The sequence below is a fragment of the Phasianus colchicus genome, chromosome 1, assembly GCF_987193195.1.
Source record: "Phasianus colchicus chromosome 1, bPhaCol1.hap1.1, whole genome shotgun sequence".
NCBI lineage: Eukaryota > Metazoa > Chordata > Aves > Galliformes > Phasianidae > Phasianus > Phasianus colchicus.
Genome location: NC_143436.1, coordinates 60,297,253 through 60,323,883, shown reverse-complemented (window position 1 = coordinate 60,323,883; position 26,631 = coordinate 60,297,253). Strand labels below are relative to the sequence as shown.

Below are 26,631 nucleotides of genomic sequence, written 5' to 3'. Positions count from 1 at the left end.
GTTACCCACAGGTCCTGAGAATTTGCGTCTCAATGTTATTATGTGATCAAAATCAGTATTGGACATTGTTTTATTCACCTGTCTCACCTTAGTCCCATTTTGATCTACTCTTAATATTTGTTACAAACAGAAATTCAAACACTTCCTCCAAAAATTCTTGTGTAGAAACCAATCTGTTTCCCTTATCTCATTAAGTTTTGCCTCAAAAAGCATGCTGTCACTTGGAAGAATTTGATGAAGTGCTTTGCATTTTCAGGTTGACCGCGTTGACCTGAGTGCAGCCACTCACACAAGTGCACACATGGCAGTCCAGAGCTCCAGGGAGCATCAGCTGCAATTGACTGCAAATTATTTTTCGTTCAGGATGCAAATGAAAAATGCACATAAGAATAAGCTTAACTTTAACCATTTGAGTTATACTGCTGACTTTATTAAGACAATGTACTCTGCATATTTCATTTTTATTACAAATTCATATTGAAAAGCATGGGCTTTTTGTATTTTTGTTTTTTGCATTTGTTGCTTTTCCTGCTCACAAGAATTGTGACACTAATGGGACTGTCCTCCTTAAAAAGGTGCAGTGAGTACTTCATTGAGATAAAAATCTTCACAGCTTTCCAGCATAGTATTTGTGTGCTAATGAGACAGTAGCATCAAGAACTTTACTTAAAGTGTTTATGCATAATTGTTTACTCTCTGAATTATTCATATAATTCAGATTCATGTGTATTATTATGTTTTAAATGTAACAAACACTGCTCCAGAGAATTTGATAATTAAAAAAAGGAAAACAAAAGAATGAGTGTTCCTGCAGCACTTTGAACATGCAGTTACCAAAAAAACAATGAATAATGTTGTCAAAAGCTTATACTGCTGTACCTCCTAGAGCCAATGGCATATGAGGAACAGTTTATAGATTTAAAAACGATAACAACAGCAAACCACCTCAGAAACTTACTACAATGTAGGAGAACAGTTTCTCTAAATTGTTTGCAGCTTTCCTGGCTTTCAACCAGCTGTACACTAGCACAATCAAAAGCAAACACCTGTGGGAACATGAGAATCACCACCCCCCTGTTAAGTGAAGGCAGCACTGTTTAATCACTGGAGGCTGGAGCACCTCTCCTACGAGGACAGCTTGAGAGAACCGGGCTTGTTTAGCTTGGAGAAGAAAAAGTTCTGGGGAGACCTCAGTGTGGCCTTCCAGTATTTGAAGGGAGCATATGAACAGGAGGGGGAATGGCTGTTTATGAGGGTGGATAGTGATAGGACAAGGGGGAATGCTTTTAAACTGAGACAGGGGAGGTTTAGGTTAGATATTAGGAGGAAGTTTTTTACTCAGAGGGTGGTGACACACTGGAACAGGTTGCCCAAGGAGGTTGTGGATGCCCCATCCCTGGAGGCATTCAAGGCCAGGCTGGATGTGGCTCTGGGCAGCCTGGTCTGGTGGTTGGCGACCCTGCACATAGCAGGGCGGGTTGAAACTAGGTGATCATCGTGGTCCTTTTCAATCCAGGCCATTCTATGATCACCTTTCACATCCATGGGGCAGCCAGGACTACTCAGCCCTGGGCTGACAAGGGAACTCAGCAGTGAAAAGCCTCCACTTTCAGCAGCAGAGCCCCATGCAGGTGCTTCTGATGTCAGTGGCATCCAGAAACACTCAGCTGCATGGAAAACACAGCCACAAGCCTTGGGTCTGCAAGTATTGGTGTGTGGGTTTATCTCTAGGTACATGAGTAATCCTGCAAGGCAGAGTCCTGACTTCACTGAAATCATTGTACATATTGCCATGGGCTTCTCAGGGATCTGTATTTTGTCCCTCACTCCCACATGAATATTTAGACATATTTTATGGGAAAGCTTTTAGATGGAAAACATCCACATTCCCTGTTATGTTGCTGTAACGCCCACCCATGGCACTGCTGTGAATTTCACACGACCCAGGATTTACTAGTTCCAGCTGTACACCTTCATTTGTTCACATCAAAAGACTGACTTTCCTGTGTAGTTCAAGTGCACTGTACCATTGCAGAACATTCCCTAAAGCTGTGGCCAGTTGAAGTTAGGTATCTCTGCTGTCTACAGAGAAACAGGATAGGGAAACATACAATAAACTCAGGGGATCTTAAAAAATCCATTACAAACTGCATCAGTTTGATTTCATAAAGAAGATACTTGGCTGTGATGGCTATATGAAATGCCAATATGATTTATAACCCACTTCTTAATTTGCCTTACTTCAGTGGCTCACAGGCTTTCAAACTCCTTTACCTGATAACTGTGGGTTTTTTTCAGTGTCACAGAGGAGCCCTAGACCTGGCACATCCTCAAGCATGAAAAGGATCCGCGCAGCACAGAGTTATGCTGCTCAGCTTCTCTTCTGCTTCACACGGTGGGATCTAGCAGAGCAAACACAATGTGCCAAACCCAACAATTACAAGTGGCCCTCACAAATAACATAAAGAAAACATTATGAAATTTCCCCTCACCAGCAAATGACCTTTGTCACAACTAATCACAATACAATTATTTCCTCTGGACTTCTATTTATCTTCACTTAGAAAAATTACAGCATTTTATTGAGCTACAAAATGTTTCTAATTTTCTTTCATATGTAGCTGATGTTATTACTGCTGTATTTAGGAACGCCATCCAAGCCTATAGACAGTTGAACAGAACTTCACATGGGAATTTCCCTTGATGACTGGTATCGTGTTTGGTTAGTTGAGAAGATGATTTGCAGATGGAGATGATTGGTAGGTGAAGAAGAAATGAGGGCGCTCCTGAGTAGGTGCGTTTTATGTGATCACTGTGTTGTCAGCCCAGCAAAACACATGCTTAAGTGCAGAAGACATCAAATTGACTCTAATTTTAAAGACACGCTTAGTACTTTTCCAGTTAATCTTCAGATATCTTTACACTTTTAAAAAGTATATTGGTTAGCTAATGAGTGGTTTGTTAAACCCCTGTTAACGTCTTCTCCAGCAAATCCCGTGAGGGCAGAATTGCACATAGCTTCACAAATTGCATCCAGCACCTTCTATGGGAATCTCACGGCTGTCAGGAAGTTTCCTGCACCAGGACAGAACGCTCATGGTCACGTGCAGCACTCTGATGAGGGAGGAAAGTTAAATGAGTTTTTCCTTTAATCATCAGCTGATTAGATTCATCTTGCTTCTTTCTCTATTTGTTCTCCAAATATCCCATTGTCCTGTAACACCTGTGTCAGGCGGTTTTTCATTGACGCTTCTTCTTTGTAGCAGCCCTGGGCTCCCTGCTTCCCTTCTTCATCAGACAATTACACAAGATGAAGTGTGCAGCATGCAGATGAAGTGCTGCAAAAGAAAAGATGCCCTGAACTCATTATTTGGAGAGAGATGTAGCAATGAATTATTTGCGATGCTGATGGAATAACATATGAAATAAATTAAGTGGAACTGACTTTGCTGTTTTGCATACGATAATAGAAAGTATAAAAGCAATGGCTTAAAAATGATTAACCTGATTGAAATTATTATACTTTTATTTTCTACCACATACGTTAATAAGAGTTGTGACAGTGATTTCTAAGTAGATCACAGAGAATGGTGAGCCAACACGCGTGCTTTAAAACTGCAATGTGAAAATTTCAGACTGTGTTGCATAGTCATGAGGCCTGTTACTTGCACATTTAATTTCCTTTAAACACTTCCAGCCCAGGGAGTGACTATAATTATGAGACGAATGTACTGAAGTCTGAGTCATTTTTTTTACCTCTATCCGGATTCTAAGGCAGGTAGAAGTGATGATAAGTGTGTTTTTTAAAGAGTCAAACATCTTATTTATTCCGTTGGGTATGAGCTCTCAATTAATTTGAAAGTGTAAATGAATTTACAGCTCGTAATAGATGACAGAAAAACAGTCTTGAAAAACAGAGATCCAATTTTTCACTGTGGTGTGCTGCTCCAAACAAACAGTGCATTTATAAGGGCTATGGTGGAAAGCATGTGGTAATGGCCAGCTAACACACTCACTTCATTTACATGTATTTTAACTAAAAACAAAACAAACTTTTAGAAAAACTGAAACAATACTTCATTTCAAAATTACTTTTTAGTTCCAGGGATTCCAGAAGATTTCCCAATCTTTTATTATTAAATCTCACAGTACTGCCAATAGCCCTTAGCAAATGTGAGATTTATAGCAATTTTAAAGCCCATTTGTGCCATTAATACAGGGTGCTGAATATAAACAGAAATCCGATTCGTGTTCTTCCTTTTCAAATAACTACTCATCCTCAAAGACTATAAAACGAGGAGAAAATTTGAAACAGGAAGAAGCAATTTGCACTTTGTTCCAGTTTGACAAAAGCAGCGCAGACAACATCAGTTTTGAGCTCTCTAACGTGGCAGCAGCTTGCCAAACAGGGAGGCAGGCAACAATGTGTACAGCCTGGAGTCCCACATGCGTTCCCATCACAGAGCAGGGAGGGGACTTACAGGTCACGCGTAGCCACAGGCAAGCAGAAAGGATAATCCCTCACATAAACACTGCCCTTTTATTTTAGTCAGTTCAAAAGTATGTAATCCCCAAGATGTTACATTGAGAGAAATCTGCCTTGTGGCCTGAAGCTTGCAGACATTGCTGCTTTTAGCCCAATTCCAGCGATGCAGAAAGCCATGAAGAGCTGAGGTGGACAGGACAGAGCTGACTGTCGTGTCCGCGCCACCCATTCACACAGCATTCACAATAGCTGCAGGTTTGCCTGCATAAACCAACAGAGGCCATGCAGAGCTGCCCTCCAAACGGGCGAAAGTGCCTGCACAGCAAACATGTCTTGCACGGAGTGCTCATCACACAGACAGAGCAGAACTGCCTCCCATCTGCTGACAAAGAAGCAAAAGTGATAACTGATGGTTACCGCATGCTAACACCACTGCGAATCTGTTGAAGTCCATATATTTCTCAGCTCTCCATTTAGTGCTCCCTCCCACGTACATCCATATTCTGTCAGACCTTTCCTAAAAGGTGCATTTTTCCTCTGTGATGGGAAATTCATTATACCAATGTTATAGCTTACATTTAGAAAACTCACTGCTTTCACATCAACAAAAGTTATTCTTTTCCATTTCTTCCTTAAAGGTCACATATGCTTAGTCTTCATGTACTGAAATCCATTTGGGTTCTGTTCCCAGTTTCCATTTGCTCCTAAGATTTGAAAAGACAAGAGAGAAAGAGAGGGAGAGCTAGGGTACAGCATTACTAGATCTCACTGTTTTCTTTCCACCCCACCTAGGGTGACTTGACAAAGCCATTTGAGTTGTATCTGCTCCCAGTGGAAAGAACAGGCTCTTCTGACTCCTGCATCTAAAGCAGGATTTGGTCCTTGATACTTAGCGGGCTCCACAAGCAATAGATGCTGTGCATGCCTCCTGCATGCTCTACACTTTCACTCCTGGAAGATATAAATCACAGAAAGAGTATTGGCAGTTTAGGGGAAATGAAGGATGCCAGAGCCCCTTGATGCAGCAGCAATGCCTAACTCCTGATTTATGGCCCAACGTGCTCTCACTAAAGCAAACTTGACAAAAGGCTGTAGGTGGGTGTAAGATCAATTTCTCTCATGGTTAAAGATGGGGAAGAAGTCATGGTCCCTTGCCAGCTCCCTTTGAAGCAGAAGGGGAGCCCAGAGATCATCTCTTCCAGGCACATGAATGTAGAGAGCCAAACCAAGTCAGATCTGCAGAGTCATCAGAAAGCAATTATAGCCTAGATGTCAGAAGGTGAAACACTCAGGAGCTGCAGCACTGCTGACTGCTGCAGTACTGTGCTGATCCACATTCCAAATGTTTAGGAGCAGACCTGGCAGGAGGGCAGCAAATCCTCTACAGTTGCCTCCTTCAGATAATGGTAACCAATGTAAGATGGATGTAAATGAAGCATTACAAGGAAATACAAACGCTGTGAAGCTCTGCCTTTAGATAAACCAATTTTACTCTTAGTTCCTTAGGAAGACAACCGAACTTCTTGAACATGACTCTTGTTCTTTTGGGACGTTGCAGACACCTCCCTATGAGCTTCTGAGGGAGGCAAATAGAAGAATTTGCTGCCAGTAAAGGTTAATCTCCAGCTGTGAACACGTACAAGCCCTGGCTTGGGATGGATTTTCGCCTGGCTGCAAACATTATCCTTTTCTTCCTGCTCATGACATTTTTGTTTTGTGGCTGCTCAATGGCTTTCTGGTGCTAGCCCTGTACTGACATCTACCTCATACAGACCCTCTTCCCCTACTACAGAGACTTCCCTACCATCTTCAAAGCAAGAAGCTGAATGTCGTCAGCACCCATCAGAATCAGATCTGCTTTAAGGCAAAAAGAACCAAATCAAATACAGTGTTTATTTGCATTTCATTTGCAAACCTGCAGAGCGTGCACATCACAAATGATTTCATCCAACCACTCCATGTATTTTAAAGCACAGAGACTTAAAGGGGAAAAAAAAATTCAAATTAGAACATGTAGGAGGATCTTAAGACTCTGCTTTAACCAGAGAGCTGATTGACTGGAGTGCTGATGGTCTGAGACCTTAAGTGCCTGGCATCAGCACACAGGGGAATTTATGGCTGAGTTTTGTAATCTGAAAATAAGGGTTTACATGAAAAGATTTGAGAAGTCCTTTATGAAAATATTAGCTTAATGAAAGCTAATCCTGTGTTCTTATATTTTCTAGTTACGTGTAAAGGCACCACGGAAGCAGCTTTACTACAATTCAGGCATTTTAGATGATAACTCTCAAATATGAGTTTTGTTATTATTTCAATAGTTCCTCTGGTCCCTCAAATTTCAGAAAAAATAAAAATCTCAATATTTCTGCCTTTTTGTCTATTACCTCATGCACATTAAAAACTAGATCATAGCCAAAGGACAAAAGGTGCTGTAGTGGCACCAGCCTCTCGGACAGCCTACCTATGGGTAAGTGAGAGGGCACTGTGTGAAGCTGGGAATTCTACTCTTCGCAGTCGAGGAACATCACTGGACAAGCCTCCCTTCAGTAGACATCTTAATTTCTATAGAAAATGGTACCTCCCTCACCTTCAAATGTTTTCAAGCCAGTTTCCTTCTGCCTCAAGCTGCCCTCCAGAAGTTGAAGGCAGCTCTGGGAAGGTGACAGAGAGAGATGGAGAGGCGGTGAGCAGAGCTTGCTCCACATCCACCACAAAGGCCAGCAGGGCCAGCTGAACTTATCCAAAGGAAACATTCTCCATCCAGCCACATCCTTCCCTGCCACACAGGCTTTACACCATCTGCTCAGCAGGCTGGAAAAACTGCTCCTTTTCTTCTCCCCTTACTACTTTCCAGCTTTTATTACGTGTGAGAGGGCTGAAGGACATTCACAACACCAGACCAGCAGGAGGATGCTCAAGGAGGCACAGCATCTGGCTTGTTTGCTACTCCACAAGCCTGTACATAGAGTAGTCAGAGAATACGATGCTGAGCCTGGCTGAACTTATCCACCTTAGGGTCCTGCAATTCACACTGCCCAACTGGGATCAGTCCTTCAATGAAAGGACTCACAAAACTCGGAGAAACACAGAATATCCTGAGCTGGAAGCGACCCATAAGGATCACTGAATCATAGAATCCATAGAGTTACAAGAGACCTTTAAAGACCATCTAGTCCAACTCCCCTACAATGAACAGGGACAGCCACAGCTAGATCAGGTTGCACAGGGGCTGATCCAGCCTCACCTTGGAAGTCTCATCATCAACCACATCTCTGGGCAACCTGTTCCTCACCACTGTCACTGTAAAATACTTTTTTCTTATATCTAACCTAAATCTCCCCTCTTTAAGCTTGAAGCCATTTCCCCTTATTCTATCACAACAGACCCTGCTAAAGAGTCTGTCCCCTTCTTTCCAGTAGCTTCTCTTCAGACACTGAAAGGCTGCTATCAGGTCACCTCGCAGACTTCTCTTCTCCAGGTTGAACAGCTTCAGCTCTCTCAGCCTGTCTTCGTAGGAGAGTTGTTCCATCCTTTGGATCATTTTTGAGGCTCTCCTCTGGATGCACTCTAACAGGTCCATATCTCTCCTGTACTGAGGACTCCACAGCTGCATGCAGTACTCCAGGTGAGGTCTCACTACTGCAGAATAGAGGGGCAGGATCACCTCCCGCCACGCTTCTTTTGACGCAGCCCAGAATATACTTGGCTTTCTGGGCTGTGGGGGCACATTGCTGGCTCACACCCAGCTTGTCATCCACCAGTACCGCCAGCTTCTTTTCAGCAGGGCTGTGCTCCATCCTTACATCCCCCAGCTTAAATTGATAGCAGATGTTGACTTGACCCAGGTGCAAGATAGGTGCGTTTGGATTTGTTGAACCTCATAAGGTTCACATGAGCCCACTGCTCAAGCCTGGCCAGGCCCCCTTGTGCGCCCAGCACTTGTCTCCAAACAGCACCACCCCAAATCCAAACCCTATGCCTGCAAGCAGCATCCAAATGCACCTTGAACTCCATCAGGGCCATGCCCATCGCCCTGTGGTGCAGACCTGTCCCCAACCCCCAGCTGCCCTCCCCTGACACAGCTCCATGCCGTTCCCTCGGGCCCTGTCGCTGTCACACAGAGCAGAGCTCAGCGCTGCCCCTCCGCTCCCTGTGAGGAGCTGCAGCCGCCATCAGGCCTCCCCTCAGCTCCTCTGCTCTGCGCTGAGCAAACCCAGGGCCCTCAGCCATTCCTCCCACGATGAGGTGAGGCTGCACAGCACAGGGCAGCACAGCCCCTTCCTTCAGCTGACGTCCTTGCTGGGCCTGGTGCACCCCAGAGCACAGTTGGCCCTCTGGGCAGCAAGGGCATGCTGCTGGCTCACATTCAACTTGTAAGCCAGAGCCCAACTCATAAATACTCACATTCCATGGGCCTTTAGCCTAGTGCTCCCATGGGTTCAAGCACACCAAGTGTCTGTTCTTTACAAGTAAAGGGTACTGAAACAGCTGAAGCACCTTGGTGGGGCACAGTAATCTGGGCAAAACGGGAGCTGCTTGTCCCTACCACATGTCCTGCCTGATTCCCCACCTCTCCAGGGGATGTGTATGGTAGCTGTGGGTCATGCTCTTGCATGCTTCCCTTACTCCAGCTTGAAGGAAAGGTGGCAACAGCACAGCCCGGCTTTCTGTAACTCCCAGCCCCTCTATCAGGCAGCTCTCTGGCTGGCCACGCAGCTATTTGGGAACAAGCCTACCCAGGAGATGGGGCATTCCTTGTAAAAAAAAAAAAAGGGTCTCTTCTTAGGTTTTTGTTCAACAACACATCATTGGGATGGAAAGCAATTCAAGAAGCAGACCCTACTACATGTTTCAACACCAAAATCACGAAGAACCTGAAGATTCTCCCGGCTGAACCTGTGCCCCAACCGCAACTCTCATAGGCCAAAGCTGACCAGCACAGCACACCAGCCCCTACACCCACGTGGCGGCCGGACAAGCACCAACGCCACCGCCGGGCGGGCGAGGGTGGCGCCATTTCGCGTCCCGCGGCACCTGCGGGCGTTGAGGGCACCCCCTGGCGGCGGGAGGCTCCATCTGCACGCCGCCTCCGCCCAGCCGTGTGCTCACGTATTTAGCTCCTCATCGCCTTCACTTGCACAGCCCGCGTTAGGTGCTGGGAGTTTAGAGCTAACTTCCTTTTTTCTATCATATCAAAACTGAACTTTTGTACAACTTTAGACCGTTGTCTGCTCAGAAAGCAGGTTACAGACTGAGCGGCACAGAGAAACTGCCGCGTGGTACAGATTAGAATGACACTCGTCCCCACGCAGCGCCATGCAAAACCTACATGCAGCAGCACACAGCACTGAACTCGGGCTTTCAAAGTCTGGGGTCTGCTCCCAGTCCATGGGTGACCTCCAGCAAAATGCCTTCAGGTCACACGCCTTGCTTTCCTCACCTTTCAGGCAGGCATAACACAACCCTCCGTGAAGCACCTTCAGAGTGCTTGCAGTGGCAGGTGTTTGTCCTAGCAGATGCCACACTTTGCACTGTGACTGATCCAGGCAAAGCACGGAAGGCCTTGAGCCAAAAAACTGCCTCCTGCTGTCACTGCCCTGCTCTCCGCAGAGTCCCGTCTTCCCATTCTTCCAACAGCAGCAACGCTCCTCCACAGCTGCAGTCCTCCTCCATCAGGTTATCTGCTTCACAGGAGAACTCTATATTGAAACTGCTACGAGTTTACCCCGACACATCAGCAGGCACAGGAGTGCAGCAGCAAGGCAACAAAGTCATTATTTGGAAAAAGGTGGGCACAGCAGAGAGTGGGACACACTGATTTTACATGCATCCTTAGCAGATCATGTATGTCCAACACACACACACACACCAGTTGGTGTTGTGCTAAAATCACATGCTGGTGCAGTCACGCTGTCTGTGCAGGGCTTCCACTGGAACAATTTGTTTCTGTGCAAACTTCTGGATAGCATTTTGCTTAATTTATAGTAAAAAGCCAGCATGTCACCAGCAATAAATCAAGAGTTTCTCCACTTAAGTCCAGAATCATCTCTTGCACTACACCATTAAGCTTAAGGCTTTCTCCATTGTCAGGGAATAGACTCATCTTCTAAGCACCGTTACTCATTGCCAGCTCCTGCCTTAGACCATGCTCCCTCCAGACTGCTGGAGGTCATCCAGCTGACTCCGCCTGTCGTGGGAAGAAACACCACAGGCTCCAGCTTAAGCACAGGAGCGCTCGTTTCTTCCAGTGCCTCAGCTGGATCTGGAAAGGGATGTTCCCACACGCCGTCAGCACTTTATTCTGAATGCCGTTGCTTCCACTAGCTTTGCTGGATGCCTGTGAGCTGTCAGACAGCAACCCTCTAGAGAATACCAGCCAGCACCACCCATTTCCAGAAAAGGAATGGCTGTTACACAGCACAGCGCCCAGGGACAGCTGGAGAATTCTGTCGAGGCAGCTACCCAACACAATAAGCACTGTATCCTTCCCCTGCTCTGCTCTTCTTCCTAAATTAAATAGAAAATGACTTGTTGCAAAGAGAGTTGTCTCCCTTCCCTCCTCCAAAAAAGCAAGCTTTGAAGTCTTGTTCAAATAGACAAATGAATGCATGGGCTGGTTCAAACACTAAGCTTAATTAAGTGGACAGTTAAATAAACAGGAGTTCATTTTCTAAATAAGTCTAAATTTATTCATTACCCTAGTAAAAAAAGTTTGGATTACAAGTGTCTGAACAGTATAAAAGTACAAAACAGGTTCCATAGATTTCTAATACATTAATACAAAGTGCATGACTACATACAGTTCATTCTGCATTACTACCAGGAATGGAACAGGTGGGAGGGAGTGGGGGAAACAGTTGGCAGTTGAAATCTAGCAATAAATAAATAAATACAGAAGAAGAGATGATCCGTATCAGAGCACAACCTACCATCAGTACTGCAGCCTTGGGTGTACAGAATTACCGATGCTGAAAACACAAACTCCAATAAGGGCAGGTGTCTGCAAAAATAGCCAGTACTCTTGCTCAAGTCCTTATCAGACATGACCAACCTAGTTAGGCATTTACACAAGTATCCACCCATTTGGTTGCAGATGAAAAGCAAGGCATGTAGCTTTGTCTTCCCTTCAGAATCTCAGGGAGCTTAAGAAAAAAAAAAACCAACACAATAAAAGAGCAATGAAAGCTATAAGATGTAAGGCTGTGATAAGTCAAAGCCTTCTTCTGATGTCCTCTCCTCAGAGCCTGGACTACCCAACAGAAGAGAGAAAGGAAAAAACAGCCTTGAGGATGGAGGCTCCTCTTAAATCCTGCATATCCTTTCCTACCTATAATTTGCTAACTATTCCCATTTCAGGAAGTGAGATTACACAGAAATCCAGTCCTAAGCCCTACCCACCAAAGTTCTATACGGATGACTCACACAACAAGGAAAGCTTGTAGCATCCATTGCAGAACATCCCAAAAAGAGTAAAAAGAAAAATCCCTTCCCCCTCCTCCCCCTCCCCCAGAGCAAACAAACAAAGCATAATTCTCAAGTTACACAAATTAAACCTTCATAAAGGAACATGAATCAATAGGGAACTAAAACTGCAGCACACTCCTCCAGGAAGCTGCTATCACCCTAAAGGCAAAGTGGAATTTGAAGGAACATCGCACTGGTTTGCACACAAGTTCAGCTGGGAATCTTTTGATCATGTATGCAAACAGAGCTGCCTCTATTCAGCACAGCACCAGTCCTAATAGAAGTCCAGTATTTACAAAAGCCTTGATCTGCTGGTGAGAAGCTGTGGGGCTCCAAAACAAGCACTGTGAATCCAAACCACAGGTTGGAATCAGATTGTGGCCCCAGACCTGAGCCTAAGTTGCTTAGCAAGTGGCTTGGTCTTACGTCAAGCCTGAAACCAGCAAGAAGTCTTTTTTGTGGTCACATTTTAGCTGCACTGGGCCAAGAGATATAGCCGTTATCTGGTTATGGCTGTCGTCTACACCTAACTTGGGCATTGGGTTGTTTTCTTGGTCCTCCTCTAATCACCAGTCAGTTACTACACAAAGCCCAGAGGGTCTGCTGCTAGGTTAAAAAACAAAAAAGTCTCCCATCCATTTCACTGTGTTCAATTCTCAGGCAACTCCTCCTCCTCCCTTCCCTAAGAGCATCTGTTGTTGGGAGGCTTTTTCAGATAACTATCACTTACAGTAGAGATGTCTGCAGTTAACAGTCTGTCACATATCTGTCTTTCTTACAACATCAGTAGTATAGGGTGAGATCTCCACACCTTCAAAATATATATATTTATACAACTAGAGAGGTGACAACATTTATATGTATTAGTTCATCTCATACAAGTCTAAGAATGAAATATTTTCTTGGGGATTTAAGGGAGGTTACCACCCAACTTAAAAAAATAAAAACCCTCACAACCACCGTTTCTTTCAATATAGAAAGATGAACTACATACACTTTAATATACAAAACCCAATCCTCAAGTTCACTTGTGAAGGGAGTGGGAGGGAAAGATAAGAGGGACAACCTTGCAGCAGCATTCAGCTCCACTAAGTGTTCCATAGCATCTTAAATATTATGTACAGTCTTTCTGAAAGGATACAAACTAGCTTCAGAGTTTGTGGAATAGTAGCAGTAAAACCCAAAACAATTCTAGGGAATAGTCTTTTGGCAGCATAGCAGGTGTCCAATGTGAACAGAATCACTTTTCTAGTATTTTTCCAGAGAATAAGAGGATCTGTATAACTGTCTGCAGCTCTCCAAGGAAGTCACCACTCCTCTTGGGTAGAGATTGCTGGAGATTGTGGTCCTTCTTGTTCTGGCTTCTCAGTGGCAGACTTTTTATTGCTACAGCAAGGTTTGAAGAGATGAGTGTCTATGAGGACTTCCCCAAAACGCCCTTTGTAAATAATTCCACAGCAGACCTTTTGCCTGAAAGAAATAGCAAGCAGAGATGCAGATAGCTTGTGATACTGATTCCTTGAGCCTCAACATTGTTTAGCTATGACAGGAGGGATGGGGCTGTCCAGAGAGAGAAAGCAAATCAATGTCTAAATCCACATCATAATTTTGGGGAAGGAAAACCAAACCAAAACATGAAAAGACCACCATTAACAACAAAAACCAATCAAACAAAACCATACACAAAAAAACCATGCCTACATAAAACTAAGTGTCCCATTTTACTTCCCAGAGAAATTTCAGCTACGCAGCTATCTAGGCTAAGCTAACCTTGACAACAATGCATTTAAAAAACACAATTTGAGAGGAGGCAGCAAAGTCACAACGATTCCAGTACAGCAATTAGCTAAACAAGGGATTAGTGTGTCACAACACGTAATAAAACAAACCCATCAGCTCCAAGAAAATCTTGTGCTTTTCCTCAATTTTTTTTTTTTTTTTTTTAAAATGACCACCATCACAGGTCAATCAAATTTTATGCTAGGTTATTCTTAGCTTGGCAGCAAAACATACATACATGGTAACCTGTTGCATCTACAGAGCATAGTTTTAAGACATGAACAATATTCTGAATGTCACTGTCTTTACTCCCAAAAAATGTAAGAACATCTCTCCAGATAGCACGTTATTGTTTAGGAACTGGAGGGAGATGGGGGGAAAAAAGTCTTGAATACATAGTGTTCCTTTCCAGTAAGATAGACAGTGTAGAATACTTAGTGACTTAAATGATATCTCTAAAACAAGTTCAGCAGCAGCAGCACCTACAAGCTCCTGAGGAAGCAGCCTTGATCACTGAATATGAAACAAACTGCTGTCTGTACAGAGCACATCTCCTGTTTCATTTTACCTTTTCCAATACGTGAGATCTAGAAAGGAAAAAACTGGTGTTCTGCTGGACCCAGCACTCATCTCTGTGTCAGAGCCCTCATCAGACTGGTTGCTGTAGCAGGGTGATTGAGCTGGGGAGGCACTTGAAGTGGTGCTGTGGGCATCAGAGTCTGCAGGGTGGGGGGGAGGAATAAATACAAGGATTAAGACATGCAGCAACTCATCCTTTCCTTCACTTCAAAAGGTCACATGCAGATGGGAAGAAGAGAAAGACTTTTGTAATTAACAAGAAAAGCCTAATAGTAACCCATTTTTCTTTTCTGTCTACTTCAAAAGATCCTTGAAAGAACATCTGTCATCATTTGGGAGACTGGAGCAGGTCCCTGTGTGTGAAGGACTGCAAAGAGGTTCAGGGTCAGAGTCCCTAGCTCTCAAATGCAGTCTGTGCAGCAGGCTACACTTTGGACACGATCCTGGTTCCTCTCTGTAATCACTGAAACACTGTTGAAGCTAGTCAGGACCTTTGCTTCAGATACAGCCCTTCATTGCAAATCTCCTTTCTTACTCATTAAATTAAAATCCTGCAAAGCTCTTCTGATTAGAGCAACGGATTAGGTAGTATAAAGCTCTAGCTGGGACAAAACCGTAAGCGATCAACTTCAGGTATGCAGATGCACATCTAAATAGAGATACTGCTAGCTTCCTTTTTAATTGTCTCCATCACCTTCAGTAACACAATTAATAAGAATTAACTATTGCATGTTGGATAAGTAGATAAAAGCTCCCTGGGTCAAGGCCTTCACTGGTTCTTCTGAGCGCGCTTTCTTCAGGTCAGGTAGAATGATAGAAAACAGAAGATCAAGACAGCAACAGTTAAGAAGCTACAAGGTTTGCTTTAGAGGAAAAAAACCTAGATTGCTGACATATATTTAGAGTGTTACTGACAGATGGCTTTGTGGGAAATATATGAATCCATATCTATTTGGGAGTCTAAGTGCTAGTGGAAAGAAATCACTGAGACTGGCAGAAGGTGTAAGGAAACCATACAGAAGAACATGGCAGGAATTTACCAAGTATGTGTGTATGTTGGGGGGGCCAGAACATAAACAGGCTAAATAGGAAGCCTAGGTTGAAAACATACTTGAAAACATACATGGAAGAAAAGGATTGACAGTGGTATCAGCAGAGCAGCTTTTCTTGAGACGAGAGACCTTAAAACTATCATAGCATGTTAACAAGAACAGGGGGAAATCTCTTTCAACTTAAATGAGGGCTTTGCCCAAGAAGTTCTTCCAAGAGATGTGTCATTTAAGCGTGAGATATAAGCTGCAATTGCCTACTCCTTCCAGCCCTGCTTCTAACCCTCTTCTTGTCACTTCTCCACCTGACACAACCAGCCCCCTTCAGACACTCATCCTGCACACAGTCTCCCCCTTCATCCCACCCCCTCCCCAAGCACACTGAGAACAAGAGGTTACAGGAACAGAGAAAGCCTAAATGTATAAGAGCACAACCAAATTCAGGAGGTAACTCAACACGGTCACTTACAGTAAGTTATTTTAGGGGAAGCCAAAGTTTATAATCAAAATCTGTTTGGATCTACTTACTATGCCGCTTGAATTCTTTTTGCAGCTTGCTGATTTGGTTGCTCTTTATTCTGCTTCCAGAGAGAGTTTTCATTTTCTTTGGTTTCAGTGTTGTTTTCAGACTGGGTCCAGCCCTGGCATCTACCACCTACAACACAGAAAATGCACACAGTGATCCTGAATTATGCCCAAATACTGCCTTAGTTGAGATGTCCGCACTGATTTAGAGGACTGTGCTCACAGAACCATTAAAGTTGGACTGGATTGATCTTAAAGGTCTTTTCCAACACCAGTCCATCCTCACCATGCCCACATCCCTCAGTGCCACATCCACACAGTTACTAAACACCCTCAGGAATGGCGACTCTACCACTTCCCTGGGCAGTTACGCTCTAAGAAGAAATGTTTCCTAATATCCAACCTGGACCTCTCCTGTTGCAATTTAAAGCCATTTCCTCTTGTCCTAGGGCTGTTACCTGGGAGAAGAGACCAATCCCACTTCACTACAACCTCCTTCTAGGGTGTTGTAGTAACGCTCAAAAACAGTCTAGTTAAAACAAAGCAGTTTAGCATACTAACACTTATATTTCACTTAAATCTGGTTTATAAGAGGCTGAGTTTATAGGAAAAGAAGGCAAACCAGTGTCAAAAGCACATTAAACTAAACTTACACCTTCTTCCTATTTTGACAGATTCAGCTGAGTAGGCAATGGTTGTTTACAACTATAGAAGCTCAAAAGAATGACAACTAAGCATTTACCCTAGAGATTGGTTTTGTTGTTGTAAATCATTAATTTAACTTCTTAATAAAGCTAGAGCTAGTAACAATCATAGTGCTGGATCCTGTTCTCACCAAGGCTTCCTTTATAAATATTATTACATACACAAAGAATCCTGATTATCTTACCAGCCCTAGGCCCAAACTGAATTAGATAGATCAAAACAGAACATATGAGCAGGAATAGCTGCAAGATATTAGTCTAATTATCTGATTAAACCACATTGACTTGTGTGCTGCTCAGAGTAAGTCACCTTGCTTGTTCAAGCTATTAAAAAAAGAGTGACCAGTTTTGGACAGAGGCTAAATCTATGATGTTTTGAGAGTCATAAGAGACTTCTGGACAAAGTCATGAGATAGTGAAAACAAGGAATTATAATGTAGGTTAGTTAGCAACTCCATCCATGGCTTGCACCATCACAGTTTGTACGTAAGTCTAACAAAGACAAGAAATATTCCAGGCAAGTTTTAGAAAAGTTGGGATTAGGGAGGGAAGGCATATGGGAAATAGCAAACCCTAAACTCTTTCCAGTGCCTCCCTCTCTGATGTAGGATGGATTGAAGTAGAAGGCAAGTTAATTAGGGGCAAGGAAGAAATAGATAAATAACTAACGTGATTCCAGTTTTTTTTGGATCCTGCTGGCAATTTTTTCCATCTTTTCACCAAAAGGACACAGGCATTGCAAATGTCTCCTGAGCGGGCCTCGTGGAGCCTGGTAAAAATGAAAAGCAAAAATCACTTTATAACTATTAATAAAAACAATCATGCAATAGTGTCAGAAGCACAAGGAAAAGGGTTCATTCTCAAGTTTTGATTTTCAGGCATGACAGTTAATCTGGGGTGCTTCATCACTGCCATTTGAAGACCAGTTCTCACCTTCAGAAAAACATTATTCCATGTAGAAATAAAAGGCACTGTAATTTGCCACCAGGAGGAGGCTAAGAAAACCCAGCCCCATTACCTTCTGTTGTTTATGTTTTGTTTGCCTTGTTTTCTTTTAAACCACAGCTTCAGTGATTGGATTGATTTGATTGGAGAGGGAGAGGGAATAATCCTGTTCCTTGAGCGTAAGCAGGGAACAAAACTCTGAGATCTGACAAAAGCTTATTCAGCTCTTAGCTTTCTCACAGAGTTTCAAGGATGAGTAACAAATACCATCCAACACACTGCTGCATGCATGCAGGATAGGGTTTCAGAAACAGTAGTCACTGGAACGACAGCACTACTTGCTTCCTCCTAACAAGCTTTTTTCAGAAATCATTTCGACAGCTAATCCACACTAGAGGAATCCACACTAAAGGGGACACACAGTCGGGTTTTCCAGCTGTTCAAATGAGAGGACTTTGAAGCATGTATGGATGAATGGGGCAGGCTCAGATAAGCCCTTATTTGTTCAGAGTTAAGACTGCATTTTTCACCTTGGCAAACATATTTCAGATAGCGCGAGACCAAAAGCCCCAGTATTCTGCAAGCTTCTTTACTGCTGTTTATATATATAAAAAAAAGCAATGGGCCTTCAGTCTTTCCACTGCCAAGGGCAGCAGCCAAGAATTACGACAGCAAAAACTGTCAGCATCGGATTTATGAACAAAAATCCATGGTCAATACAAAGCGCTATAAAACCGTACATGAAAGGGGTGTTTCTAGAAAGGGGGGTGGGGGAGAAGAAGGAAAGAGACAAGGTAAAGACTCACAAAGACTGCAAAGAGTTGCACACGTGAAGTTAAAAGCTTGAGAGAAGAGAAGCAATACTGATAAAACACATACAGTTTTTAACAGCGCGTGTAAGTTAAACTTTGGCCTAAGATTTTAAGGAGAGTCAATCCAGTGAGACTGGAAAGAAAAAAAGCTGAATATAAAAATGTATTTTTCCTGGGAAAAAAAAAAATTGAGGAAAACTACAGCAGCAACAGCCGTTTATTTTGAAATTTTAGTGAGGTAATTAGAAGAATTTGCCTTGTTGACAATTCAATAACACATATTTAGACAAAATTGCAAAGTTTCAAGAAGTTAAAAGGCCACAGCAGCTGGTACAAGAAATCACTGCTATTTAGTTGTTTGGAAGCATCAGTAACAAAAACATTAGGCACAGCTTTGATTAAGTGGAAAGTTAATTAATTAATTCTCACTCTTCATCAGAACGGTCTCCAATGAGAAGTTTTAATAACATATCAATAAGCCTGTCAAAACAACAGCACCAATAGCCAAAACAAGGTACAAGCTTTATCTCATTTCCTCAAATCTCCAGAATGACCAAAAACCTCCACAGATCCGTGCTGCCTTCCACCTCGTGCAGGGATTTACACCTCTAAGGATCACAACTAAGCCACTGCACAGGCTGAGGGTGAGAAGGAATTGGCCAGAGCTTTCAATGCTGTCATCTGCTGCAACTCACATGAGCAGCCCCAGCAGGCTAATAACCCAGCAATGCCACACACAGCAGAGGAACCAGTCCTACAGTGGGACAGTCACAAGGAGGCTGGGGCTTTCCCCCACCACCTACTCAAGCCAACCACATCTGACAGTGCATCAGATGTGCAGCTCGGAGATCAACACCCTGAGAGATGCAGGGTTGACTGAAGGAAGAGTCTTACCCAAAACAGTTTTGGAAATCCTTTTCGTAGCGTTTACTGTCAGTGAAACGAGAGCTGGAAGACTTAGCTCTGCAAATACAGCAGCCCTCTATACTCCGGTACATCTTCGGTTTGTGAAAGCCAAACATTTTTTCCTCCCAGCTGTAGCCTGCTGAAACAAACAGGAACTGGTGTTACTTATCACTTTTTAGATACTGAAAGCAAAACCTGTGTGATTCACTGGGTAAACCAACACGGGGCTGTAATTCAGGACAGGTAAGAGCACTGGCCTAATCTATCTTGTATTGCTTCCGAAGAGCAGATGCACCTAATCCACACCTTATTATCTTACAGAAGAGTGAACAACAGCTGGGATATCAAGCAACACCCATTGTGACTGCACAGTTCTCCAAGTGCAGGCCTACAGCAGCAGCATAACCCAGAGGTGCAGATGCAGTGCAGGAAAGTCATATTCATTCCAGCAGCCAAGCGGGCTGCAGGACAAGCCGTGCCAACCCGCCCCAGCCCCAGGTCACAGCAACCAGGCTGTCATCATCAGCTACCCTCACTGCAAACCCCTGTGCTGAAAGGGAGTAGGAAAGCGAGTAGGAGTACACTTCAAACGAGCTGCAGCCATGCCTCCAGGCTGTGGGGCAGACATACCTGAAAAGCTGCTCTAAGAGCAGCAGGGTGGAGCCCCCCAGCCCAGCCCTCAATGGAGCACAGCACTGGGGAGCTCTTCCTGACAGCCAAGCCCAGACAAGCAGCCTCCACAGCAGCTAAAGCCCTTACCTACACACACTTCCATGAAGGGCAGCCCACTGCCCAGGCTCAGAAAGGTCTCCCCACCCCCAGCCCACGGTGCTCCCCAGTGCATCATGCGTTCAGGCTCAGCCTGAGAGACTGCTAGAGGGCACACAGGTCCCACAGAGCATCAAGTGAAGCGGGTGCCTTCCTGGTACGGGGCCAGGACATGCACAAAGGCTTTGCTAGCCACATGGGCTGCACAAAGCCCTTGTCATGGCCACACAAGGACTGCTCCAAGAAGGGCTCTGTTTGAACAGACTGTTGTTTGCCCAGCCAACACCATAGCAAGGCCTCTGACACTTGTCATCCAACACATGCAAACTACTCAGAGAGGACAGCCCACTGGTGACAGGAAGCTCCCCGAGAACAGGCTTCCACTGCTGAGAACTTCTGCTTTTAAGAACTGAAAGGAGACAGAGCCATGCAAATAACACAGTTTTCTCCCTTCCTCTAACAAAACCATCAAGTCTCGTAGAAGCTAACAACAACCACAACAACAAAAAACACTTATCTCCACCACATCTGTTAAGAAGTCTGGTGGCTTGAGGAGGGCTTTCTGGAGAGCATCTCCATCACATGTGGGAGAATCTGGTCAGTGGGAACTCCCAGCCACCTCGCAGGCCCAGGGACTGCCATGCCCCAGTAAACCCAGCTTAGTCACTGGGGAATGCAGGCAGTACATGGTCTGTCTCCAAATCTTCACCCACTGCAGTGCAAGGGGAAGACTTGCATGCTTCCATGAAATGACTACACGTAGCATCACACTTACCTTACTGACAGACAGGTGCTACATGTAGGGATAAATAACCTTTGTGTTTTTGCAGGATCACAGCAAGTCAGTGAATCAACCACCCAGGCCCGAACATGGTCCTCCACATGGATTAATTCCAGCAATACCTTCAACCCCACAGGGGAAAATGAGGGCATACGGGCACTGAAAGACACATTTCTGCTGTCCCAGGCAGCAAAGGACAGCAGAAATTTGAAGAGAAAAAAGAAAATAACACTCACTGTGCCCAAACCCCTCACAGAAAAAAGGTAAGGGAAATGCACAAACTGAATAATGAGAAAGATGGAGGGGATGTTCTCTCCCTTTCAACCAAGGTTAACAAGGCTGTTTGGCACACATTTGAAGCCCTGTGCTCCTTTGTGCACGTTTGCAGCACAGGCTCACCTCAAGCCAGGTTCCCCCAAGGATGACTACTGTGCATAGCCAGCAGCATCACCCCAAATGCTTCCTATGAGACTCTGCTCCCTTCAAGCACAGCACTGGTCAGGAGATCCAGTTAGTATCCTTGGACTGTCACGACAAATAAAGGAGTGCCCAGGCAGACACTTAAGAGTATGTACTTTGTTACTCAGCATGCAGCATTGCCCTTCAGACAGATGCCTCTCAGGGATACCATGTTTAACAAGCCTCTGGAGATCCAACAGCGCAGCACCTTCACTGGGGAATCTCTAACTACCAGTGGCTTCAGATTATATGACTACCTTAACCTGCAATCTGGTGCTTTTCTTTAGAAAGACAAGAGGTAACTGCGGACAAAAGGTTCATGAGAACTACAAAACTTAAGCACCAAGAGCATCCTGATTGTCACAGGGCAGCTACTTGACTTCCTAACCCAGTTTCTCCCAGAAATTCAGACACTGATGAGATGATCTCTGCTACCAGCTGGTATTTATATCACAGTAGAAATAAGATGCACGTTTTACAATTAATGTTCTGGCAAAGACTGGCATCAGACATATATATATTCTGAAAATATTTTGTTTTGCGTTATTGCTGCCATTCTCACAGGAGCAGCCTCTCAATACAGTCTTTCAATAGAAGGGAAACTAGTGCCATCTGTTTCCCACTTGATGAACGGTCAGTAATGGTATTACCATATATCATGCCTGAATGGGGAAAAGCTAGTAGCAAAACCACAAGTTTTTAGAACACATTTCTCTGACAAGCACAGTTGTAAATGGAAGGCGTCAGTCCAGTTCCACATTTAATCCTAACCAGTGGCCATTTGACCATTATGCAGTAGATATTCTGTTCAGCTGCAGAGCTCAACAGCTAATGCAGACTGCATTTAAGTACTTATCAACACTGCTAAATTTAAAGTACTCCACCTCAACTTTCATTCTAAACCATAATTGTCTGTCTAGTGCTGGAGTTGCCATTATTTCTCTATAGTCTTAGGTGTGGTTAGGACACACGACTGAGCCATTCAAAACGTTTAACTGAAAGCTTTGCAATGTAGATAGATCTCAAATTAGAATCAGGGAGTTAGATTTTCCAGTTGGTGTAACACAGGCTAGCTTTCCCACTGCTGTAATGCATGAATCTCAGCTATGGAAGCTTAACCACGTGAAATTTGGGACAGATAAAAAGAAGCCGGTGGGACTGCAGCTCCATAAAAGTTAAAAGCATCACACAAGATAGTTTTGCCAAATTTAAACAAGGTATTTTAAACATATGAAGTCTTTTAAATTAGCAGCTGTGCAGAAATGAAAGGGACCACTCACCAGCAAAAAACAAACAAACACATGCACACACAAACCCAAAAAACAGAAAACCTAGTGGGACACATTTATCAGTCTGCAGAAGTGGAGATGTACCTGCACTATGTAGGGAATGCTACTCCCTCAAGTCAGAGAGAAAGCAATCCTCATCCCCAGTCCCTCTGCAGACAGAGAAGCTGTTGTCCCCCCATGTCCTGCATTAGCAACTGGAATGGAAGGAAGTAGTTCTCTGTACCTCTGCCCTGATATTTTAGGAATAGCAGAAAGTCAGAGTGAAGCAGAGAGCAGCAGAGTAGGCAGGGAAGAAAAACACACCCTGCTTATTACGTTTGTCAAGGGCTGGTACAAAGCAGCATGCATCATATGCGTGTGAGAATACTTTCATGCTTTTGTTGCCTGTCAGGACTAGAAATTGGGACTTTTTTTTTTTTTGCAAAACTTAATTTGATGTTCTAAATTAAAAGGTGTTGCTTCAGATGCTCATTAAGATTTCAAGTCAAGGAAGAACTTCTGAACTTCTCAGATTAAGAAAAGCTGAGCTTCTTTCATTTGCCTTCCCAGATTCCTCTGCATTCTTCTTGATCACCCAAGAAGAATGAGAAATCTGTAATAACAGAGAGGAAGGAATTCCTAGAAGGCAGGCACGTCTCCCTTTGTAACACAATTATCAGGCCGCTCAGAAGGAATGCGCTCACCTGCTTCTCATGAAGCTGAAAGAAAACACTCCCCCACATTACAGGAGAACCAAAGGATGCCAGTCTGACTACTCCACACCTCTCTTTTGTCCCGTCTCTTCTCTCTAGCCTAGATCATTCATCCTCTGTGCAACACAAAGCTCCCAGCACCCTGAAATACAGAAAGGTTACACATACTCTGGCTTCTGCATCAGCAAGCACATACACCCAGGCGCACGTACGCAAACAAGTAAACCTTCCAGAACTGCCTAGGGTGCCTTCCTCTGTCTGCCCAAAACTTTACTAGAAGGAAAGTGGCATTTGGCCACTGCTACAATCCAGGCACACCAGAATGAAGCAGCATCCTGCAGAGTTCTAACTTGATAAGCTCAGCTAAATCAGTGAGCCAATTCTTACGCCAGTCCTGTCAGCAGCTACCGTTGTGCAGCACTGTGAGATCTCAGCAAAACAGATGCAACTGGCAGAGACTCCCAGACCGCACTGAAATTAAACCAGACATTGCTTTTCCTTGTTTAAGACTCCCACAGTACTCGAGCTAGGTCACAGCCACCCTGAGTGAAACTGTTGGTAGCCAAGCTGCAGAGGAGCCTCCTGACCTGCTGATCTTCTATGGGAAATGCAAACCCGATTCATTTACACAAAGAAAGAGTGAAAGGCCGAGGTATTGGGCGTTCCTGTGCAGTGCTATGCGGTTACCACTCCAGAAAGGATAGGCCAAAGCATGAAAACAATAATCAGTATGATTTGCATAAGGAAAAAAGAAATCCCAAACCTGTCCCACCTGCAGACATTCCATTTCCAAAGAGGACTTCCCCCTCTTGAAACTCCTATTGCAAAACTAAAACCATACTCAGCCTAAGCAGGAGCCCCGCGAGGAAAACCTGAGCTGCTCGATGAGTTCTGTTTGTGATGCTTATCTGGGTGCACTGCAGCTGTTAGACACTGCCAGCAACCACCTGCTGCTGGAAGAGCATCATGGACACTTGGATCACAAGACACTAAACAGGTTTAATTATTAGAAGGTTAGAATGTCTGATGAGGACTGCAACAGAAGTAGTAGCAGGATACTGAAGTCACTTCACCTAAGACACTTCCATGTCTTTAAGCGGTACCAGCAGTCATTTCATGCAGACTTTGGACAGAGCACATTCTACAGAAATTCACAAGCCTATGAAATGGAGCCCCACCCCTGTGTTCTACCGAGCCACTGCTCCCAGCCCAGGCAGATGGGTTGCCCAGAGGGGCAGCTCCAGGACACAGCGGGCTCAGAAGTGAACCTGCATGCACTGCTCTCCCCAGAAATTTAAGAGAAGCTGCGTTGAGAATCAGTGCAAAGCACTTTAGTGACACTGTTGTTCTGCACAAGGAAGCCAAACCACGGCATCTCTAACACTGTTTATCGTAATTCGGGTGAACGCTCCAGCACTCTTCACATTTTCTTCTCTTAAGCAGAGAGCACTGCTTTCTTCTGACGGGGGAGCCGCACGCTGCCACAAGGTCCCAGAGATCCCCCCGGCCGGGAGAGCGGCAAGGAGGAACTTTTCCCGCTGACTGAGGAGCTCACCGCCTGCTTCCTGTAGGAGCACAACGCCGCAAGCCCAGAGCTGCGTCCGAACACCCCACGGCTGCAGCTCGCTGCAGAGCCCGGAACGCTCGGCTGCCCCCAAGGACTCGCCGACACAAAGCCCTCCAGCGCAGCGCCTGCTCCGGGACTCGTGTCATCTCTTTAGTTGAAGAAAATCGGGGACCACACAGCGAGCCGGCTCCGCGGAGAAGGGGCTTTCCGCAGCACGTGCGCCGTGCGGGGCTGACAGCCCCACCTCGGGCGGCGAGCACGTGGTGTCCGTGCCCGAGCGCACGGCTCAGGCTCCGCCGCAGCGGCGGCTCTGCAGGCACCACCGCCGGCCCGGCACACGCGTGCCGCGGGCACTCGGCGCGGCAACACCCCGGCTTCTCGGGGATCGCAGAACCGACCGCTCAACGCGGGCCACGGGCACGGCGGCGAGCCCTTTAAATCCCGCGGCCGCACGCAGTCGCGCGAAGGGAAACGGCAACTTCGCGCTCGTGTGAGAAGGAGAGGGAAGGCAGGTCGGAAAACGGAGAGGATGAAGGAACCGGCGGCGCCGAGAAGCGGGCTCGGGGCCGCTTTCCGCCCCGCACCGCGTGGCACCGCGCGGGGCAGCGCCGCGCTCCGGCCGCGAACAAAGGCCCCCCCCGGGCGGGCTGCCGACCGACCTACTTTCCGCCGCCCGCGGCCAGGTGGGGCGGCCCCCGACCCGCGGCCTCCGACGGGACCAGCGCGAGAGGACCACGCGGCGCCGAGCGTCCGCCGGCGGCCGCCCCCCGGCCGGGCCGCTCGCGGCGCCCCCTCCCCACCCCCGGGCGGTGCGCGCGGGTTCCTCATGGCTCGGCCCTGACGTAATTCAAACATGGCAACAGTTGCGCTTCAAAGCGCGGCGCGGGGCTCCGGGGCCGCGGGCACGGCGCGCGGGGAGCGACCGCACCGCGCGGAGCGGCCGAAGTTTCGCCTCTCCGCCAAAGTCCCTCCCGAACCCGTCGGGCCGCTCCCCGCGCTCCGAGCCGCGGCCCCGGCGCTGGCGGCACACGGCGGTCCTTTGTTTTCCCCCGGCCGGGCCGAGCTGCGTGCCGCCGGGATTCCGCCCCCGCCCCGCAGCGCGTTGTCAGGACCCCCCGAGCCACAGGTGTGCGCGGCCGCACCTGCGCCCAGCACCGACGTGCAGCTGCGGGCTCCGCGCTCCGAGCGCTCAGCCACCGCCCGGCGGGGGGAAAAGAATTAAAAAGAAAAAAAAAGAAAAAAGAAAAAAAGAGAGAAAAAAAACACCCAACACAACACTAAGAGAAACTCCCGACATCAAGTCTCCCGCCGCCTCTCGGCTGCACTTTTCTCCCCGCTCAGCCCCGAAGCGCTAAGAGCTCACTCACCGCACACCCGCTCGTGCAGACCGGCCCCGCGCCGCTCGCCCTGTGCCGCGCCGTGCCCCGTGCGGCGCTCCCGCCGCCGCGCGCCCTCCCCTCGCGCTCTGCCGCCAGCCCGTGCGGGCGCACTCGCGGCCCCCCCTCCCGCGCTCCAGCTCCGCCCCTCCTCTCGGCGCCCGCCGCTCTGCGCACGCGCCGTTCCCACGGCTCCATTCTCAACAACCGAGCCCTCTCGTTCGCGCGCACCATTGTCCTTTTAAGGGAGAAAGGCGCGCGGGAAGCCTGGGACGGGGGAGGCGTCGCCCATCGTGACGGCGGCGGTGACTTCACGCACGCACGCACGCGGCCCGCTCCTCCGGCCCCGCCCCCGGCCCGCGGTGGGCGGGGCCCGACACCTGCCTCCCTGAGGCGGGGCGGGGCCTCCGCGCCGCTTCCCGCCCGCCCCCGGAGCGCAGCGCGGGAGCC

General features: G+C 46.3%; 1 protein-coding gene across 4 annotated transcripts; it reads right to left on the bottom strand.

The window, feature by feature from the left end:
• Positions 1-11,148: 11,148 nt before the first annotated feature.
• SINHCAF (SIN3-HDAC complex associated factor) lies at positions 11,149-26,431 on the bottom strand. 4 transcript variants are annotated; one of them, XM_090144813.1, is made up of 7 exons: positions 26,173-26,249; positions 23,230-23,380; positions 19,238-19,385; positions 17,256-17,355; positions 15,886-16,012; positions 14,298-14,448; positions 11,149-13,420 (listed from the first exon to the last, which is right to left on the bottom strand). In XM_090144813.1, exons 3-7 carry the CDS (start codon positions 19,363-19,365, stop codon positions 13,258-13,260), a joined length of 669 nt encoding a protein of 222 aa, XP_090000939.1. In that variant the 5' UTR covers positions 19,366-19,385; positions 23,230-23,380; positions 26,173-26,249; the 3' UTR covers positions 11,149-13,257. The 4 variants fall into 4 exon arrangements, with proteins under 4 accessions (XP_090000939.1, XP_090000945.1, XP_031445695.1 ...); XM_090144819.1 differs by lacking the exons at positions 23,230-23,380; positions 26,173-26,249 and adding an exon at positions 26,413-26,431; XM_031589835.2 differs by lacking the exon at positions 23,230-23,380 and having other exon boundaries at positions 26,173-26,292.
• Positions 26,432-26,631: the final 200 nt, after the last annotated feature.

Coding starts and splice junctions, on each gene's coding strand:
- SINHCAF (XM_090144819.1), bottom strand. CDS start 19,365: ATGTTTGGCTTTCACAAACCGAAGATGTACCGGAGTATAGAGGGCTGC. Junction 17,356..19,237: donor GATTTCCAAAACTGTTTTGG/GTAAGACTCTTC, acceptor CATTTTTACCAG/GCTCCACGAGGCCCGCTCAG. Junction 16,013..17,255: donor CCAAAAAAAACTGGAATCAC/GTTAGTTATTTA, acceptor TCTGTGTTGTAG/GTGGTAGATGCCAGGGCTGG.